Below are 20667 nucleotides of genomic sequence, written 5' to 3' on the forward strand. Positions count from 1 at the left end.
CTCTCTTCCTTTCCTTCCTCTCCTTACAATCTTGAATTCTATCATTTCATGGTCTCTGTCACCCAAGCTGCCTTCCACCTTCACATTCTCAACCAATCTTCCCTTTTCATGAGCAGTTTCCTCCCTAGTTAACCTCTCCATCATACCACCAAAGAGTTCTCCAAGAATTTGCTGGACTGCCTGTGCATTGCTGCCTCCCTCCCAGCAGATGTCACAGTAATTAAAATGCCCCATTAGAACCAGGTCCTGCAATTTGGAAACTTCAGCTAATTGTTTAAAGATCTCATCCACCCCTTTCTCCTGGTTTGGAGGTCAACAGTAGACTCACACTGTGGCATCCCCCCTTGCTGCTCTTCCCTCTTTTACCCAGAGGCTTTCAACAGGCCTACCCTCAACTTTGTATGCACCTCAGAATATGTGTACATCCCCTTTATATATACAGGATTTCACTGGACACAGCAGCAGATGGCCCAGAGGCATGGGTGGAAAGGGGCCAGGGCAACTAGATTCTGTTTTACAGCCCACACCACCTGCAATACACACACAGACTTGTTGGAAGACAGAGGGTAGCATTCTGGACCAGCATGAAAACAAGGTGGGGGGAGAACTGCCCTAGATTCATAGATGTTTGGGTTGGAAGGGACCTTAGCAGATCATCAAGTCCGACTCCCTGCCCTGGGCAGGAAACAGTGCTGAGGTCAGACGATCCCAGCCAGGTGCATGTCTAGCCTCCTCTTAAAGACCCCCAAAGTAGACCCCCTACATATACATGTTACTCTATATCCTTGTTTCAGGTACAGGGCCCTGATCTGCTGCCTGCATAAGCAAACAGGCAACAAACCCTGAAGAATTTCAAGAAGGGGCAGTCCTAGCCCTGTATGTAGCCGCATACATGGATCTACCTCCACAATCCAGGGAACAGGAAATATCCTGCAGTTCAGCATGTCAGAAGGGAATCCAACTGCCATCCTTGCAAATTCTGCCAGGGCTGATAGTCATGACAGACTGTATTCTTCATAAATGACAGGGGCTCTGCACTGTGAGTTACTCCTATGTAATGCCTCGCCTTCAGTGAGTTGATACTGAGCTAACTGACTGAAGCTTATTAAGGCTGAAGTGTTGTTGTAACCTTGATGTTTCAGGAAATGAGAGAAGCAAGGGGATTCTTTTGGCGATCTCTTTTACTGGACCAATGTTGTAGTTAAGAAATATGTTAAACAAGCTTTCAGGCACAGTACCCTTCTTTAGGTACCTCTGTGCCTGAAAGCTTGTCTAACATCTCTCCCAACTACACAATTGGTCCAGTAAAAGATATCACCATAAACAGTGTTTGAAGCTTATTAAACAATTGATTTTTCTTGAAAAATAAAACCCAGCTCACTCTTAGAAGAGGTTCTTCAGAGACTGTAGTGTAGGTACTGTATTCAAATATGTATATTTTCACCACACCAACTGCTGCAGCTTCCTTAGCCTGACGAAGGGTTTTTGAACCCGAAAGCTTGCTTAATAACTATTCTCCAACCATTTAGGTTGGTCTAATAAAAGATATCAAATTCACCCAAGGAACCTTGTCTGCCTATATTTTCACCTGTTTTTACAAATAGTGATTAAGTCATTACAAACAGTATGGAAACTTACCTTCTGACCCCTTCTTAGTCCAGATTCTGACAGTCGAGTCAGATGCTGCAGAAGCTATTAGCAGATTTAACTCATCTGTCTGGTACAAAGCATCTACAGCACAAACAGCATCTGTGTGGCCTTCCAAGTGAATGCATTTCACAAGCTGAACGTGAAAAAATATTGCAAGATTACAGAAACTATATAGTTATAGTCAACTGAAAATGTGAATTTTGTTTTCAAGACGCGCAGTTTCTAGAAAACAGACAATGACAGTCAGAAAGTTTCAAAACAGGTAAGTATGACACTGAAAACATGAAAGAAGTACGAAAACACTGAAAAAGGGGTAAGTATGCATACCGAGAATGTACGTGAGACAGCTTGATGAGACAGTTCTATGAAGTCTTTAGACAAAATAAAAAGGAGAGAGAAAGAGGTAACTTGGTTACAATAAAAGAGGAATACTCCTTAAGACAGTCCTTCCAAAACAACAGATGTCATAGTAAGAGATCACTATAGGAAGCTAGGTAATGATACATATACAATTTGTCAAAGACAATTTCCTTTCCATAAGGCTCATCAGAAAGTGGAGTACATTACTGACAGAGACAAGGAGTAATGAGCTGAATATGTTTTAGCTTAAAACTACTCTGTAAGAGAGGTTTACTACAATTTTTTGTTAATCAAACGTTACCTTTTAAAAACTTCCTTTTTTTAAGGGATAAGCAAAAATGTTATGAAGTCAGAGCCAGAACATATACATGTTCACTTTTTTTTTTAAATTTGAGGAACAGATTATTGTAAAGGCATAAACTGATAAAACAAGACGACGTTTACGTAATTTATTAGGTTCAGTGTCCTATACTCAACCGCAGATATACATGACGACGTTTTCTACAAAACACAGCCTATTACAATGTTTTTAAAAAACTACCTAAAATATATTAAACATGCATAACTGATACTAGATGGGCTGAACACAATGCACATTTTAAAGAGTTCTGTACTCAACTACTAACTTCCATAACTTTATTCCCAATTTTTTTTTTTTTTTTTTTTTTTTTTTACTATTGTGATGCAAAAAAATCTCTAACAACCTCTTTCATAAATATGTGTTTAGGTTAGAAATCTGGATATTTGGTTACAAAGTTCTAAAAAGAAAAGCAATAAAATGATTCATCAGCCGTGTCTCATATCTAGTTTAGGCTTTGATCTCTGTCATGGAGAACACTCATCCTGGCTAACTAAAGGAAAGCTATAGCAGACCATTCTTTCAATTTCATTTTTATATGGCTCCAGTTCTTGAAGAAAAAAAAAAATTGAGATTTCCATAGAAAATGAAAAAGTAGGCCGTGTGTGCAAACTGTCAAGTTCCTTCCGAATCTGCTTTAGATATTTTTTGTAAATTAAGCGCTTTCCTGAGAAAGTGAGAAATACATGGTATGTTCTGATCAAAGCCCTACACCCATGGTCATGCATGTTTCAACATACTTATGGTAGACAAAGGTAAATAAAGGCACAAGGTTTCAGCTGGATAAAGCTACAGAAAAGAACGCTTCAAATAAGAAGAAAAAGATTTTTAAAAAGTAGTAAATGCTTTATATGAAGTCGGAAGTGAGGAAAAATTATCATTTGAGGCACCTAGACAAAACAATGACATTTTTAGATGACTGTTTTGAAATGGATCACTAAAAGAATAGGAACAAAAATACATAAGAATATTAGATGTAGTTATGTGGCAGAGCAGAACAAATTTATGCTTATGCAGGACTTCAGAAAGAGAAGACAGGAGATGCTACAGACAGATAAGATACGCTATAAATAAGAAATTCAGAGGTATGTTCTAAGTAACTGCACTTAAATGTTTCACAGATATTTTTCTTTAAAAGTTAAAAAAAAACAATTAAAAACAGAAAATAATTTTGGCCTACCTGAATATTCTGTATTTCCCAAACAATGAGTCGTTTATCAGTTCCTCCAGAAATTAATTCTGTCTCAGCAGCTGAAGAAAAATAATTTTACCAAGTTATTGTTGTATGATCTCTTCCTTATTTTGATTGCTGTTATAAAAATCAGTGTTGTTTTGGTTACCAAAAAACCAAAATTCATCTCATGATTTAGAATGTACAGAAGGTAAAATTCCTCTAACCATACCACACAACTAAAATTACAGCCAAGATAACTAAGGCTGCTAAGTGCAATTTAAGAGTAGACATAATGTTGAATACTACTACAAAGTAAACCCACAGATGCATCTGGTGAGTTTTATAACAACATGGTGAAGGACAAATCTTTTTTAGAAGTACACTGGAAGAACAAGATGCATCTTAAGCTTTTTGGCTTGGTGTACATGTGTGCACATGTGTAAAAGTCTCAAGTCTAATGCAAAGCTTTACATAAAAGTTTAGTACCCAAGTTCTCAGCAAATAATTTCACCCAAGTTAATTTTAACCAAACAAGTTATCAGAAAAAAAACACTTCTTCAATTAGAAGTCAAAAAGGAAAGGATAGAAAATAAGTTAGGGGGTCAGACTTGATGATCTATTGAGGTCCCTTCCGACCCTAACATCTATGAATAAGTTAACACAGAAGTCTTTGATAAGAGCCACTTCCTTCCCAAGGTAATTATTTTTCTACATGCACCTTCAGTGCCTAGCCTGCCAATAATCCTATCACTCAGTTAGATAAGATTTTATTTCTAAAGAATACTCCAGAACTGTGCAGAAAGCCTAAAAAAGCAGAAGTATTTTTAAAAGGTTTATACCAAGACATTTTAGTATAGGAAGTACAACATAACAAGACCTTCAAGCTAGGTTTCTAGACATTTTCATTTTAGAAGACTTTCTCCAGATCACAACTTTCCTAAGCCAATATTTGCCAGCTGAAATTCTTTAACAGGCATCACAAAACCATATACAGTACTACAAATACAAGGAACTCCCAAAAATAGCCTGGAAGCAGAAGGCATATTATACAGTATTTTATATACTGTAGTTAATCACATTTTCAGTAGTATTTATCTAGTTTACTTGAATACATTTAGAAAGGTTGTCATTCCTTACAAAACAAAAAGAAAAATTACAAAATTAATGATCAGAGAAGAAACCAACCTTAGGACATAAAACAGACAGTCTGATCAAGCGACCAGTAAATGAGCAGAAGGATTTCTATCGATTTCAGATGGTATTATATCAAGCCCCATGCAGCATTTTAAACTTGAGTTTTTCCTTGGAACTAATTTAAAAGACATTTTTTAAAAGTAGTGTTATAATAACCTGGTTTATTGCTTCTAATTCTATTTTAAAGAATTGTTAAAGGAATTTTCCAATTTCTACACTGCTGAATTTAATGTTCTGCCCAGCAAGTGGGTGGGGAAGAAGTAGGGGGCAGGAAGCATGCAGAACCAAGAACATCAAAAGTGCCCTCTAGCACTTCCTGTGGAAAAGCATAAGAGTCATCTTCCTCCAAAAGAATGGAACAAGTCTTAGAAAAACTAACAATCAAAAGGAGTGAAACTGACTACAGGCACTCCTCACTTAACGACCGAGTTCCGTTCCTGCGACTAGGTCGTTAAGCGAATTGGTCAATAAGTGAGGAGCCGCCCCTTGATACTGCATGCCTTGGCTTGAGACGCCGCGCTGCCATTTCCACGACCAAAGTTCTCGTACTTACGACCAGTTCTCGCTGGTTGTAAGTCCGTGCGGTCGTTAAACAGGTAGGTCGTTAAGTGAGGAGTACCTGTATACAAGAAGCATTTTAAAATTTATAAACAAAATAAAGTTAGAAAAATAATTTCTGTAATTTTTCAATTGTTATTTCAATTGTATTTCTATCTACAAAATGATCTAATAAAATTGTTTTTCAAAGTGACTGTCACATTAAAATGCTGCAATGCTTTATGATCAATTGGTTCTTCACTATTAGGAAAGCAGACGGAAGGAGAGAGGAATGAAACTGGGGTTTGTTTGTTTTTTAGTGTTTTTAGAAAGAAGTTCCATCTCTCACCCCCTTATTGGAAGAGCTCAAAAATACAAGCACAAATCACTTAAGCAGAAGAATCTGGCTCACAGGAAGAAAATACTATTCTTCATCAGGAGAAGCTACACAGAGGGAAAAAAAGGGAAAACAAATCAACATTCAGGGTCTTTTAACTTTTCTGTGTATTCTCCAGAAACTCTAGCAACACACAGTTTCAATGAAGCTGCAGACATGGCTACCATGGTCCAGTACTTCTGTGGCAGAACTCTAAACAGATGTCTCTGTTCTCCAGTGGATCCCATGGTAACATTTCCAAAGGACAGAAAGAAACCGTATGAGAGAGAAGAATATCTGTGACATTTCCCAACAATAAACTCCCTGCTGTGCATTTTAACAAACAATTTGTCCCAAGACAATCACAGCAAAGATCAGTAAAAACAGGGACACTCTCTGGCACTTTCTGGATGGCCATTTTTTTTACTTGCTTTTCATGTTGGTTTTAATTCTGCAGACACCAAAGATATCCCAAAGCATAGAAAGGATAGGAAGTGCACCAGGAAATTGGTCTAGCTAAAGAGTGAACAATGGAGACTCAAAAAGGGATCCTAAGAAAAGTGGAGACTTGGCCATATTGCTAGGGAAGAGTGTATGGGTACACAGGGGAGGGAAGGGGTGGAAATCAGGAAGGTCAAGGTATGATTTGCAATGAAACTAGCAACAAATGTTAAAGATAATAAAAAAGGATTTTACAAGTGTGTCACAAATAAGTGGAACACCAAAGAAAGAAAGTGCAGGTCCCTTACTAAATGCAGAAGACAATCTAGTAATGGATGATGGGGAGAAGGGTGAAGTATAAAATGCCTTTTTTATTTCAGTCTCCACAAATACCCGCTATCAGATAACAAGTGCAGTGGCTGTGAGGACAAAGGAGGAGATAGGCAGCCTACAGTAGGGCAAGAACAGGTTAGGGCAGGAGTGTCAAACCTGCCTTGCCCTGTGTGCCAGGTGAGTGGTGCAGCACCAGTCCATGGGCCAAATGAATGGTACAGGGTCAGTCCCACATGCCAGACTGGGTTCACAAACCACCTCCTCTCCCCTGTCCTGGAACCAGCACACATACAAGCCACTTGAGGACCCAGTAGAAAAAAGCACGACATCCCAAACATTTGGCTACCACCACAGAAACAAGACATGGTGCCAGGGATGGAGATTCCAAAACTTCTCTAAGCAGCTGGTCCAAATGCTTGACCACCCTCATAGTCAGAAGGTAGGTTAGAGTTCTGGGAAACATGACTTATGAGAAGAGGCTGCTGTTCCTGGACCCACTTCTGCCCTCAGACCCCTGCCTCCAGACCCCAATGCCATCTCCAGCCTTCTCACTGCTGCTACCACAGTGCTCATCCCCAGGGATGGATCTGGCCTGTGAGGAGCCCTGTGAGCTGGATCCAGCCAGGGTCCCAGGTGTATCTGACACTCGTGATGTGTGTCAGATCCAGCACCTCACACAAGTGAGCAGAGAGTACCAGTAACTCAAGGAACTCAAGTATGGCTTTGCAGTGTGGTCACACATGACAGGGCTAGGCTAGTAGTGCAGGTCCCAATCTTTTGAGTTAACTCTGCAACAGTAACAAACCCTAAGTGCTGAAAAGAAGAAGTCCTTTTTAATGCCTCTGTATGTGTGGATACATTCCCAATTCACAGGTAGGAGACAAGATTTTTCGCAGATCACGTCAAACCATGGTTATACCCTAAAACTGAGTGGGATCTTTCAAAGTTGATACAATCTAGAAAGCCAACTGCATCATGTTGTTACATGGACAAGAGCCAGAGCTGAGGCGCCCAAGATTCAGGAGCTCCACACAAGCCCACGGAGAAGAGACACTGTGCCGACAGGGGACAAAATGGTGTTCAAAAATTCAGCAGGGGGAAGGAAAAGAATATTACTCACCGCCGTCTCTTCTGCGAATCCACTGCAAGCAGTTGACGCGGTCGGTGTGGCCGTTCAGAGTTGCCAACACTTTTCTTCTCTGAGAAAACGAAGAAAAAGAAAACACCCCAAAGTTTTGCAATTATTTGGGTGGGAAGGGGAGGAGGCCCGATCAGGACCCCAGCACAGCACTTGTCACTTTTAGTCCTACAGAAGCAAGGCTGAAAGGGACCTCCAAAGGTCATGTAGTCCAGCCCCCTGAGGCAGGAACATCCTTATCCAAGCAAGGGAACCACAGCAGCCAGCGTCCTGCTTCTATGAAGTGCTGTCAACATTTGCTCAGGGGACCCCAGGTAAGCGGCCACAGCCTCACTTCAGAGGAAGGCAAAAAAAACCATCTGACCAAATTCCTGGTCAAATTCCCTCCTGACCCCAAAGACAGCAGTGACAGGTCTGACCCGTCAACACCCGAGTGTTGGGGCAAGACCCTGTGGCCAAGCACCTCTGGCTCTGGCCCCAGCAGGAGCAGTGGTGCCCCACAGTCACAACCCCAGCCCTGACTGCGGCCAACACTGCAGGGAGGCTTAAAACTCTCTGACACACATTTTATTTTTATTGTTGCCTGCTGTGCTTGAAGGGATTATTTTGTGGGGGGTCATTTGATTTCCCTGCTCCCCCAATTTCCTGGCTTCCACCTTGCTCCCACAGCCAGGACCCCCCTTCCCCGCGCTTCAGGTCGCCGAAGGGGGGGGAGAGTTGGAGCGGAGCAGCACCGCGTGCGGGGCTGACGTCACGACGAGGGGGCCGGGGCCCCTCACCTCGGGCGCGTAAAGCGCGATGGAGCGGCAGGAGCCGAAGGCCAGAAGGTCGCCGCGGCCCCACGACACCACCCCGGCGCCCGCCCGGCTCGCGCAGCACGCGGCGTGACACAACTCCAGCGACACCGACACCGTCGCCGCCATGCTTGCCCACCCCGCCACCTTTGACCTGACGGTGGCCGGCAGGCGCCGCTGCCCGGGGGCGGGGTTACTACTGAAGCCCCGCCCCCAAAAGAGCTCGAGTCAGTAGCTGCCCGCCGAACTCTGCGTTGCGCGGGGCCCCAAGGGGGCGGAGTCTGGGGAGGCTCCTCCCTATCCCGCTGCTAGCTCTGCGCCGCCGTGTGCAGCCCGCGGCTCCTGCCTGCTCAGTGTCCGCGCAGAGGGGTCTTGGCCCGGCCGGGTCTAGTGGGGGAAGTAGGGTCTCTCCACATTTTTTCCTCCAGTTAAAAAGAAACTGGAAGCTGTGGTCGTGGGATGCGATGGGGACCCAGGGTTTGGGTTACTCGGGGGCTGGGTTATCCAGTTTCAGGCTGAAGCAAACACCAAATCAAAGGGCGCTGGAGTGAGGTAGAAGTAGCCTGCAGGTTGTTACCAGGGGCAGCCCCAGAGGGACAGCAGGGATGGTTTGATGGGTGAAACAGGGTGGCCATCACAGAGGACAGTCCCATTGTCCTCTGTCCTCTATTGATACAAGACCGGATGCCTTTCTGACATAAGGGGGTAGGTTTTCATATCAATAAAGGACAGAGGAGCAGAAAACCAGAATGTCTTCTACGATGGCCACCCTACGCTGCAGCATTAGGATCGGGGTGGGCAAAATGCGGCCTGCGGGCTGGATGCGGTCAGCCAGGCTATTCTATCTGGCCTGCGGGGCCCCTAAAAAATTCAGAGAATTAATATTTAACTGCCCCTGGCTGCTTGTCATGTGGCCCTCGATGGCTTGCCAAAACTCGGTAAGCAGCCCTCCACCCAAAATAATTGCTCACCCCTGATCAAGAACATTAAAAAGGAGAGAGAGCCCTTAGCAGCTGTGAGGTGAAGAGTTTGGAAGGGATTGGGGCGATGATAAGCCACAAAGTCAGTTGGCTTGCTCAGCACTGCTTGACCCTGCCAGGCAGTTGGCTTTCACGTTTGGGTGGAGCAGGAATCAAAGGGGGAGGGGGGGGTACAAGTCCCTGGGGGCAGGTCCAAGAGGGTGTAGGGGTGCTGGCCTGCTCCATCCCAACTTTACAACCAACCACCTGGGAGAGGCAGCAGCATTTCGAGTTAGGCAGCACTGAGAGTCTCTTGTCTTCGTGGCTCATGATTATCTCCTTGATTCCTGCCAATCTTTCTCCACTCCACAGATGTTAGCAATCTGCTCTTGTTTAATGGTCTTGATGTTCCACTGTTGCGACTATCCTGTCTTCTGCCATTTTGGTGTCTGTTGGCCATTCCTGGTAATGTGTCATGTCTGTTGCACAGCCTGCAGGCTGCTTTTAGCTAGCTAAAAACCTTAAAGCAAGTATGATAATATTAACTCAGTGTATTGTCAGTCATTTCTACACCTATCGGGCACACTGTCAAGATGCTCAAGAAGGCTTGATTTTGTTTTATGAATGAATAAGGCATGTACGTTTAACTATAATGCCTACTAGGCTAATGACACACTATCTTTGACTTTTCACTTTTTTTTTTTGGCTAGGATTGCATTTTTTTAAATGTTATAAGAAATCTAGCAAGTTAGTGTACATTCCAAATTGTATAGGTTTTTGCTTTGATCTTAAATTGAATGATATAGGAATAGGTCCCTAGCATATTAGAAAAGCATCTAGTTTCTCTTTAATTGGAGAAAAACACATGTTTTATGTGATGATGTGCCACATCATCTGCACCCCCCTCTCTAGGTCTGTTCATGAACATGAACGTACTTGGATGTGAAGGTACAGGGTAAGGTTCCATAACCTGCTGCCTATGTACACACCCACAGGCAAGGAAGAAGCATGTGTTCTACTGTTCATTTTATGCATTGCTTGTTAAATGTATAAAAAGGAAAACTAGTTCCCATGATAGCTTAAGTGAGACTTCTAAGAATTTTCTCATAGTATGATTTGTTCATGGGCTAGAGAATATTTATGATAGAAATGGAGTAAAGCATCTGCTTGTTGAGTGACAAAAATATTTGTAAGCAGGATACTTAGCCTGCTGCCTTAAACAGGTGAGTCAGTTTAGCTCTCAGACCAGTTTATTTCATCATGGAAACAACCTTAAATCCACAAAATGAGACTAACCGAAATGTTCTCTCCTTTCCAGACTTTAGGAAGGGCATTTCTGGCAAGCTGTCGTCTTCTCTACATTCCTCTCCTGGGGTTCTAAACAGGCTTTGTAGATATCCACCTCATTAACCCATCATCAGTTCCAGCTGGATCCCCAGCCAGGCAGACTATCATCTGCCAGCTACCTGTAACTGGGTTCTGAGCCCCAGAGGCCATTCACCTCCTTACCATGTTAAAATGTGGTTAAGGTTACAAAATCAAGAATTCAGAAGTTAAAACATATCAGACTTGTATGTGCCCATGTGATCATAATTTGTCCCCCATGTACATATGCATCAGCATACTACACACCTAAAATACCACTTGTTTTTACCCTGGGGTCCACACCTCATTTCTTTTACTAGATAAAAGGTGTTCTGTGAATGAAGTGGTTAATTTGCTGCACGCCACCCAAACCTAGCTTGGAATTAGTAAATTTCCTCAACAACATTACTAAGGTGCCTATTAGCGTAACACCTAAGTAACTTACAAAACAACTGAATCTGTCTTCATAAGTCTCCTGTTAAGCAAGGGAGTATTGTTGTACACAGTTTATAGATGGAGGAGGACAGGACCAAACTGCCAATTGCCTGCTACCTTTGGATGCCTCAATGACTAATACATTGAGAAATCTAGGGTTTCGTTTTTCAGAGATGCTGAGCATCCAGAACGACCCTTGACTTCAGCTGTAGTGTTCAACACTTCTGAAAATTAGATTTTAGAGGTGAAAACCTATAGATTTTAGTGGCTATATTCACAAATCTGGGTTTATGTGATTTGGAGAGGAAATCTGTAAAATAACCATGAATAGAAAGAATACAGTTCTCATAGGTCATACGCTGTCCTAGCCACAAATTGATCTTATTTTGCTCTTCTAAGCTAGGAAGTGGGTCCTAAGATAATTTTTCTCATTGGTTGAACTCTGCTTCTCTTGCACTGTGGCACTGGGGGGATGAATGGCCATATCTTACAGAAGTCTCATCTCCTTAGACATTTACTTTATATAGAGATTTACCATATTCAGTCTAAAGTATGTAAACTGGACACTTCAGGCTCATTTTCTTCTTTTAATTAAAAGTTGAATTATCTTTGTGAAAAATGCTGAATTGAGTTGGAAATGTGGTTTACATTTATTAATCCTTCTTGAAGGAAGCATACTTTAAAAATTGACAAATGTATTTCATTGCACAATGCATAAACATATTTAAGATTTTTCTGGAGGAAATAGAAAACAGAAAAAAATATTCAAAAATATAAACAGTTTGCTGTAGTAAAATTAGATGTCCAGACAATGAATGTAATTGTTTGCTGAAAGAAATTGTAGGAAATCTTGAGTCTATTAAAAAGAGAGGTCTCATGAAAACATGACCTAGAAAACTGCTTGGGAAAAAGAAACCCAGAAAAATAGGATGAAACAGCTTGTCACACAATCAAAATGATTAGTGCTTCTACTTCAAAAATATAATGCAGAAACAGAGACTTGATAAGAGACAGGATGATTCAATTTTAGAGGGTATAAAATGTGGAAAGAAGTGTTTTTTACATTGCAATGCATAGAAAGAGACAGAATACTAAAAAATGCAGTCTTGAACAATTCACATCATAAACTGTGTACACACCCCATCTTCGTATAAATTATTGTATGAACTAGATATAGTACTGTACCTTGCCACTGTCAAGCTAAAACAAAATAAAAGTAGTATTTGCCTGGCATTTACCCCCATCTGTGATGAATTTCAAATGCTGCTTTATATCAATAATGTTGCTTTTGTCACAGATTTATCCTAAATAGTATGCTTAGTCACCAAGGGCAATTTTATTAAATCAATTTTAAAACGTAAAGCTGATTGATACACAGAACTCAGTAAGATTATCTTCAAAACGGATAGAACAGGCACTGGGCCCGATCCAAATGTTGGAGCAGTCAGCCAAAACACTGCCGTTGATATAAATGGGGTTTGGATCAAGCTGTCGTTGCTGACATTGGATCTTTGCTGGCAGTATTCTCTCCCATGTGATTGTTTGCTGTCTCTATCCTCTGTCACTTTTGTGCATACAAAACTCAATAAATAAGCCATTCAGGGGAACAAGTGGCCAGCTATCAGATCAGGAGCTCTCTCAAATATCAGTTAAGAGCAAACACAAAATACGTTGAATATTACAATGGAAAATCCCAGTTCCTTATGCTAAGGGCACAAAGACAATCTGTATGTGTGTTTTGGGGGTTTTAGTTTGCATAAATATATATTAGAGTCCATACCACTTTTGTAAGACATTTTTTCTTGTATATATAACAATTTTCTAAATTGTCGAGAACATGTCCTCACTTGTTTAGCAATCAACATTTCAAAAATTATATTTAACTTTTTATTCTGGTCTTTTTCCAGTCTGAAAATTGTGCAAGTTGGTATGCAAAGTTTCAGAACTAGGCAGTACTTTGTCATATCTGGAGAGTTAGCCACTTTTCCTATAATCAGAAAAATCTGGCAGGTGGGGCGTGACTGACCATATCTGCCCTGAAATAGGGAGGTCTACAATGATTATTTGTAGGGACCTACTCAAATCGCAGTTTCACAGATTTTGCAGCAATCGCGAAATCAGACAATGCGTGTGAAATCCAAGGGTGGGGGAACTTACTGAAACTAAAAATGCCCTCATGGCTGCTGCAGCCCGGTTGCACAGTCCGCTAGGGGGAAAGGGGGAACGGGGTTGCCAGCATGGAGGGGAGCCCAAAATGACTGCTGCACCTGCCTCTCACCACCGATTGACTGGGAGGGCTGCCTGTCACGCGGCTCCAATTCTCTCCGCCAATTGGCAGTGAGGGGCAGGGCTGCATGACAGACAGCCCTCTCGGACAGTTGGGGTAAGGGGTGGGGTCATATGACAGCCCTCACAACCAACAGCAGTGAGGAAAGGGGCCACCAGGGCCCATCAGCCAATCAGAGGTGGGAGGGGGGCTGCCACGATTAGCCCATGAAAATGGCAGCCAGCCCCACAATCTGCCCGTGAAATTGGTCCACTGCCTCCTCTATTTGAGTAGACCCCTAGTTATTTGGGAGATGGCTACAAGAAAAGTTTTGATTTCACCATGAGGAACAAGGCAACTGATGTGAAACTACTGTAAAAATTAAACTAAAGGGTCATTCAGAATATTTATTACTGTATAACAATTCTAGAACAACCAAACCTGGATGCTGAGATCAATCTGTAACACGTGGAAGATGAATGAATGACACTGTCTCTCCAAGAGACCTCTGAAATTTTAGTTTATCATGCGATTTAGATATCAATTATGGTTCTTGACTGAATTGGCATATTACAACTCTCTCCCTAATGTATGTTTCAATAATATTTAACATATGTCAGTCAACACTTACTGAAACAACAAGAATGCATATATTCTACTGGTCTAAAAAAACTGAAAATTAAACAGATCCTTTTCTGAGTCAGCTGGATGAGATGGCTGCTGCCACCACGTTGTTTGTTCTAGGTTTGTGCATTCTATGCATTACTTCCATTTCCATATTTTTGTTTCCTTATAGTTTTACACTTTCATTTCTCTACCTCTATTTGTTGTCCTTGCTGCAGTAAGTATGAGACAGGGGCGTGTTGGCTAGCGATTCATCATTACTGCATAACTTAGGAATTGAAAAATCATGAGGAAAGCTTCTAAAAACTGAGACTTAAAAATGATGAGATTTTTTTTTTTTTTTTTTTTGTTAAATGACAAACGTTTGGTTCTTTTTCTTTTCTTTCTTTCTGGTTTCTGACCCTGAGGATGCACTTACCTCTACATTTTCAAGCTCTTATCTACAAGTGTGAGGGCTCAAAGGTTACTTTTTGAAAAAATTAAATCATGCAACCCCCTGACTCTAGTACCTGAGGCTAGAGGGAAAAACACCAAGTATTGTGAGAGTCTCAAAAACACAAGAGTTGGCAGCACTGGCGACTGGCTCCCATTTCCTCACCCTGACAATCGGTATGGGTTACATTCCTGTCACACAGTTGACAACTAACAGTATCCATCCTCACTATCAACATGACAGCTGTCTGATGCAGTTACTGACAGAGTCTGGGTGAAATCAATTGAACTAAACAATGATGTTCCACTAATCAAGCTAATCACTAATCCAGCTATTCTTTCTTCTGCAATTCTGCTATTAACTGCTCCTCTTAATGTAGCTCCCATTTCACAGCCCCATGGACTGTACTTAATTTGCTAAAAACATCAGCTCAGGTGTGGAATCATTGACTTGGGCAAACAGTTCAGATGTGGAAATAGATTTCAGTGAAGCACTGGATGCACTGTCAAGATGCTCAAGAATGCTAGCTTTTGTTTTGTGAATCTGAAAGAGATCTACATCTGATTCTAATGATAACAGACCTAAAGAAACAACTTCTTTTGATTATTTTCCCCCCATTTGTTGTGTTTTTATACATAATATATGCTATACCAAATGAGTACACAGTCTAGTAAAATTCAATTAATTTTTCCTTTGATCTTAAACTGAATAATATAGCCTTAGGATTCTGGCATATTAGGAAAGTTTCTAGTTTTGTTTTGCCTGGAGAAAAATGTGTGTTGTTTTTATATATGACAATACACCACACCATCTGCACCTTCCTTTTCAAAATCCTACCTCCACCCATGAGTACATAGGCAGTGAGCTCTCTGGCATATCAGCATGGCTCTAGAACCTGGGGGTAAATGACAACAATGCTCTTCTCCTGCTGCCCTTCTCCTCTGCCAGTGGTAGCGCTAGCAACTGGCTCCCATTTCCTCACCGTGACCACACAATATGAGTTATGTTCCTGTCACACAGTTGATAACTAACAGTAGCCATCCTCACTACCAACCTGACAGCTGTCTGATGCAGTTACTGACACACGGATACCAGCAGGCAGTCCCAAATCACCGACGCCAATACTGTGCCTTGTGGGCAGTCCCTGCTCACCACCATGGTGCCTCCCCAGTCTCGGGAGGCACCAGTCGCTCATGGTCAGTAGTGTTTGTTTATGACAAACAATAGCAATCTAGCACATGAAGAGTATAAACAAGGAGGGGAGAGCAAGAGTTTCTCCATCCTAGAAATGAAGAATGAAAGGTGTAGCGATCACCAGGGATCCAGGTTTTCAGTTTCCCATGGAAAAAAAATGAGAAAAACATGGATTTCCCTTTTAGCTGAGAAAAATGCAAATTTCTCATTTTGATGGAGAAACATGCAGATTTTGCACTTCTGCAAAGAGCTCCAGAGTTCTGGCAGAGTTCCAGCCTGCAAGAGGCTGGGGGGAGTGGGAGGAGGGCAGTCATGCAGGGGGTGCCATGTGCATGTATATGCACATGGCTGCCAGGCAGTCTGGAGCATTGGCAATGAGTAGGGGGTGTACGCGGACCCCCTGAGCACAGCAGTGCATCCCCTATGAAAAGGCACCGCCTACAGTGTTGGCAGGTGGTTGGGCGGTCACTGCTATCCACCACCACCAGCCCCCGCCGCCGACACCGCCAGCAGCATCTGCTTGCAGTCAGTGATTGCCGCTGGCTGCTGCCAACAGTGTCTGCAGGTGGTTGCTGACCACTGGTCAGCACTCACCCCTGCCCCGCCACCAACAGTGCTGGCGGCATTTGTGGGAGTTCCCCGCTTACCACCACCATGCCCCCCCCAGCCACCAGGGGCATGCATCATTCATGGTCTGAGAGCAGTTGCGGGGGGGTGAGGCCCTCATAGGGAGCGGGGGAGTAAGTTGGTCAGGGAAGGGCCCGGGGCTGGGTCTAGGACTGCTGCCCAGCTGAGTGGTGAATGGGTCTTGGGACCTAAGGCTGGAATGTGCAGCTGCTGGGCCCTGCTGGGGAGTGGGGTGAGGCCATGGGCAGCTCCTCCAAGGGATATGGGGGTGGGAGGGGAGGGCTGGCTCCCCACCACTGCATGTACTCCCAGGGGGCGGAGCAGAGGGACCCATGCCCCCCAGGTCTGTACGCAGGGCAGGGGCAGGATGCCCACTGCAGGCTCAGGCTCCCCACTCTGCTGCCCTCCCCCAGGGCCTCTGTGGCCCAGTGAGTGGTACCCAGCACATCAGGGCAGAGCAGGGCTGAGTGGGGAAGCTTCTTACTGCTGCAAGCCCCATGTTGCCCTGGTAAGGTGTCCCCTGGGCACCTGGCAGCAGTGGGGGCAGCAACTATGGGGTAAGCAGTGAGTGCATCACCAGGGCAGTGCAGGGCCTCCACTGGCAAGGAGCTTCCCAGCCCAGCCCCACTCTGACCTGCTGCTCCTGATCCCACCCACTGGGCTGCGAAGGCCCCTGGGGGAAGGCAGCAGGGAAGGGAGCCCAAGGCATCCTGCCCCCTCCCCATGAGCAGATATGGGGGCACAGTCTCACCAGGGGTCCAGAAATTTGGCCCAAGGGGAGTGGTGGCTATTAATATGGCCACCCTCCCCCCTGCCAAATCCCAATACCCCAATCCATGCATGGATAGAGCCAAACTACACCCCCTTCCCTCCCATTGGTGCTGGGCCATGCCCCATTTCCCCACTGGGCAGAGTTGGAGCCTGGCCACACCCCACCCCTGAAGGGCCAAGCCATGCCCCCTTCTTTGTGGGTCTGGGTTGGGAACTGGCCATGCTCCCTTCCCTCTCCACGGCACTGGGTCAAGTTCCTTTCCCCTGCAGGGCTGCATTGGGACTGGCCACCCCAACCTCCCTCTACACAGCCAGGTGGTGCCTACTATGCTTGCCTGGGCACCAGATCAGGAACAATGGATGGATCCAGCCCACAGATAGACCAGACACTGTCAATCTGGCCTGCCAGGTAAAAAGGTTGGGCACCAGTGGTCTATGTCATCAGGAGAAGGAATCTTGAGGGCGGGGACCTACTTTGGTGCTCTGGTCACCTCATGCTTTCAGGCAGTTTTCATCTGGACACTGTACCCCTAGATGTCTTGGGGAAGTTGTAGCCATTTTCAGAGATTTTTCGTTCAGTGACCACCTTCTGATCCCTAGTTTTAAGCCTTTGACATGTTCTCCCTTGCCTTTTTCCTTTCCATTGTCCCAAGTACTTAGCTTTAAGCCTGAACCTATGGCCATCCCTTGAAAGGAAAGGCTTCTAGCTTTGAGAGGACCTAAAGCCCCTCCATCCTGCTTACTTTAGGGTTACAAATACTAAAAACTAGACCCGTGGCCCCTCAGTAGTTGGGATGGCCTTTAGACTTCCCTCTCCGTTTCTCTAATGTACAAGAGCAACCCTAAAAGCCCATCTGTGTCCTCTATTTGGTATTAAATAGTTGTCTCAGCTGAGTTCCAAGGCACCCCTGACTCAGCCAACAGACTTGCCTCCAGTTCCCTAATAAGGAACCATCTATCTTTTGTTATGCAACATGGGGTTTCCAGGCTGCAAGTGGTTCCTGGCTGTGCACACCTCACATCCTTGTCTTCTGTTCCTATCCTGGTTCCTAGTTTCCTAGAACACTTATTTATTCTATCTACAGTCTGCCTTCCACTCAAAATGGTGCAGTTCAATTAGGTTTGGCTTTTTTTTTTTTTTTTTTTGGGGGGGGGGGGGTTCCAGTGTCTCTAAATCTCATGTGTCCTGTTTACTTGTTCAGTTTTTCTCATTTTTTGCACTTCAAGTGGAAGGCATTGTTTGTTTAAGCTTCTCTCTATCGTTTTAGTCAACAAGTAAAAATCCAGAAATATCATACAAACAGGGTCCAGAGACTCGGATCATTTTGAATACGGTGTTCAGTTCCAGGACTGTCAATACTAGCCTGATGTAAACAAACAGAATAAATTGAGAGAACAGAAACAGTAATAAAAAGATAGAGTAATTAATTTATGTTTTATAGCTTAATTGAATGAAACCTGCATAGTTCAGCTAAAGGTAGGGCAGGATGGCACCTTATTAGAGACTTAGCTGGTTCAGAAAGGCATGAGCTTTCGTAAGCAACAACCTACTTCATCAAATACTATGAATGGAATGGCAGAAAAAAAATGTTATATAGAAGGGAAAGAGAAGGGAAGGGGACACTGCTAAGAGAGCTAAAAATAAGTGGATCAATTAGATAAACTGAGGTTAACAAGGCAGTCAAAACCTGAAGGGATGCCAAGGTAAATATCTAGTTCAGGTTATGGGATAAGAATCCATATCTTGGTTGAGACCATGGTCAATAGAATCTAGTCTATAGATGATCTCTTGTTCTGTCATTTCATGTTCCAGTTGTTTTTTTAACGGTTTTTTGGTTTAGGACAGCTACTCTGAAGTCAGTAATTAAATGTCCAGGAAATTATAGTGTTCCATCATGAAATTTTGTTTCCAGAACTGATGTCAAATTGATGTCCATTTTTTGTTTATGTTGGGATTGCCCCATCTGGCCATTATAGACAGCCGAAGGGTACACTAGGCAAGTGATGATGTAGATGACATTGGTGGAAGAGCAGGTGAATGAACCGCAGATAATATGGTTTGTGTAGATGAGGGGGGCACCACTGACATCTGAGTCTGTAGCAAGACCTGTAGTGAAAATTGGAATTAGCTATTCTATTGCTGGAAAAGCATTATTTGAGGGTGGGGGACTGCCCATATGCCTAGACAGGCCTGTTTCCCAAAGCTAGTTTGAGATAATCATCATTTTCCAGATGGGGTTGGAGGCTATTATTTATGTATCTAAGTTGTTTGAGCTGGAGGTTGTAAGTGACAACCAGAGAGATTCTGTTGCCCTCGTCATAGGGTGAGGATTAGCGGGTATAAATAGATAATCCCCAAATGAAGTGAATAAACTGTCCAGGCACAGCTGATCCACTTCACTGGGTGAAACACATTGCCCATTATCCAGCGCATTGATTCTGCAAGACAATGGGTAGAGGTGCATTCTGGGAAATCTCTGGGGCACATCTCTGTAAACAGGGAGAGCTGGCTCTGGTGCAGTTATGGAATTGAGACAGCCAACCAGCTAATTAATGGTCCCAATCCCAGGACTACACCAGACTGTCAATGGGTGTTCAGGGAATCCCAAACTGAGGAACCCAGGCAGGTGCTCCTGGGGCTTCAGGGGCCAATCCTACATGCCACAGGAGCATGCCCAGGGCAGCTAGATAACACAGGCAACTCCAGACTGACCACATTCTTTCACCATAAACCTAACAGATGTCTACCTCAATAAGGCAACACAAATTAATATTACCCATGTCAGTTTGGGTATTTGTGGTGTGACAACAGGTATAGATGTCTGTTTGCTTAATCTTTGCCCAGCATAAACATTTTTATGGAGGCACAAAGGCAACACCTAATTCCACATGTGTCTGCCTCTGTTGATACGAGTGGTTTTAGTTTGCATGGTAAGTGAAGGAAACTCTGTTGTAGATCTCAGAGATATGTAGCCCGGTCAATGGAAGTAGAGCAGATATGGTTGTCACAAAGAGCTTTTATGTGATTAATCTAATGCTATGCTCCGGATGAAAGCTGGTAGTGTATAGATAGTTGTAACAATCAGTTAGTTTCTGTCAGACTCCATAGAGGCATTCAGCTCAGTGGTTAAAACTTGGGGGTGTTACCAGAGTCTGTAGTCAGGGGGCAAACCGAAGTCAAGCTAGAGCTCACATGTTGAGCCAGGGGGTTACCAGAAGCAGAAGTCAGGAAGCAAGCTGAAGTCAAACCAGACTTCCAAAGTTCAGGGACTGGGTGCACAGAACAGGAATGCAGGAACAGGCACCAAGGAAGTCACACGGGCAAGAGCAACTCACAGACTGAAGCCAGTTTGTTGCACAGCAGGGGTCAGATGCTGCAAAAGCTGCTTAAAAGAAGCCCTAGAACCAAGCAGCAGGATGAGGCTCAGCTGACCCTGCTCAGGGAGGTGAGTGTTGCCGACCTAGTTGCCCTGCTGAAGTGCATAGGCCTTACAGCTTCTGATGCAACAGGGTGGTGACATAGGGGTGTCCAAGAACTTAATTTGCTGAGTCAAGCATTCAAGGGTCAGTTTGATGGACAGATGGAATTTAAGTGCCGATGGAACTTCTCTAGAGCTTTCTTCCTGTGTCCACATAAT

At 43.7% G+C, this 20667-nt stretch overlaps 1 protein-coding gene across 3 annotated transcripts in view; it reads right to left on the reverse strand.

Moving 5' to 3' along the window:
* Positions 1 to 20667, reverse strand: part of ELP2 (elongator acetyltransferase complex subunit 2) — a 109490-nt gene that overhangs the window by 79409 nt on the left and 9414 nt on the right. The window contains exons 1-4 of one of the 3 annotated variants that reach the window (XM_006277281.4): positions 8341 to 8522; positions 7544 to 7622; positions 3549 to 3619; positions 1639 to 1783 (exon numbers count right to left, since the gene is read on the reverse strand). In XM_006277281.4, the coding sequence (XP_006277343.1) occupies positions 1639 to 1783; positions 3549 to 3619; positions 7544 to 7622; positions 8341 to 8484 (439 nt within the window). In that variant the 5' untranslated portion in view covers positions 8485 to 8522. Of the gene's footprint in view, positions 1 to 1638; positions 1784 to 3548; positions 3620 to 7543; positions 7623 to 8340; positions 8523 to 20667 lie in introns of those variants that run through there. The other 2 variants (XM_059724475.1, XM_019491094.2) reach the window with 2 other exon arrangements.

This window comes from Alligator mississippiensis, chromosome 3 (genome assembly GCF_030867095.1).
Source record: "Alligator mississippiensis isolate rAllMis1 chromosome 3, rAllMis1, whole genome shotgun sequence".
Classification (NCBI taxonomy): Eukaryota; Metazoa; Chordata; order Crocodylia; family Alligatoridae; genus Alligator; species Alligator mississippiensis.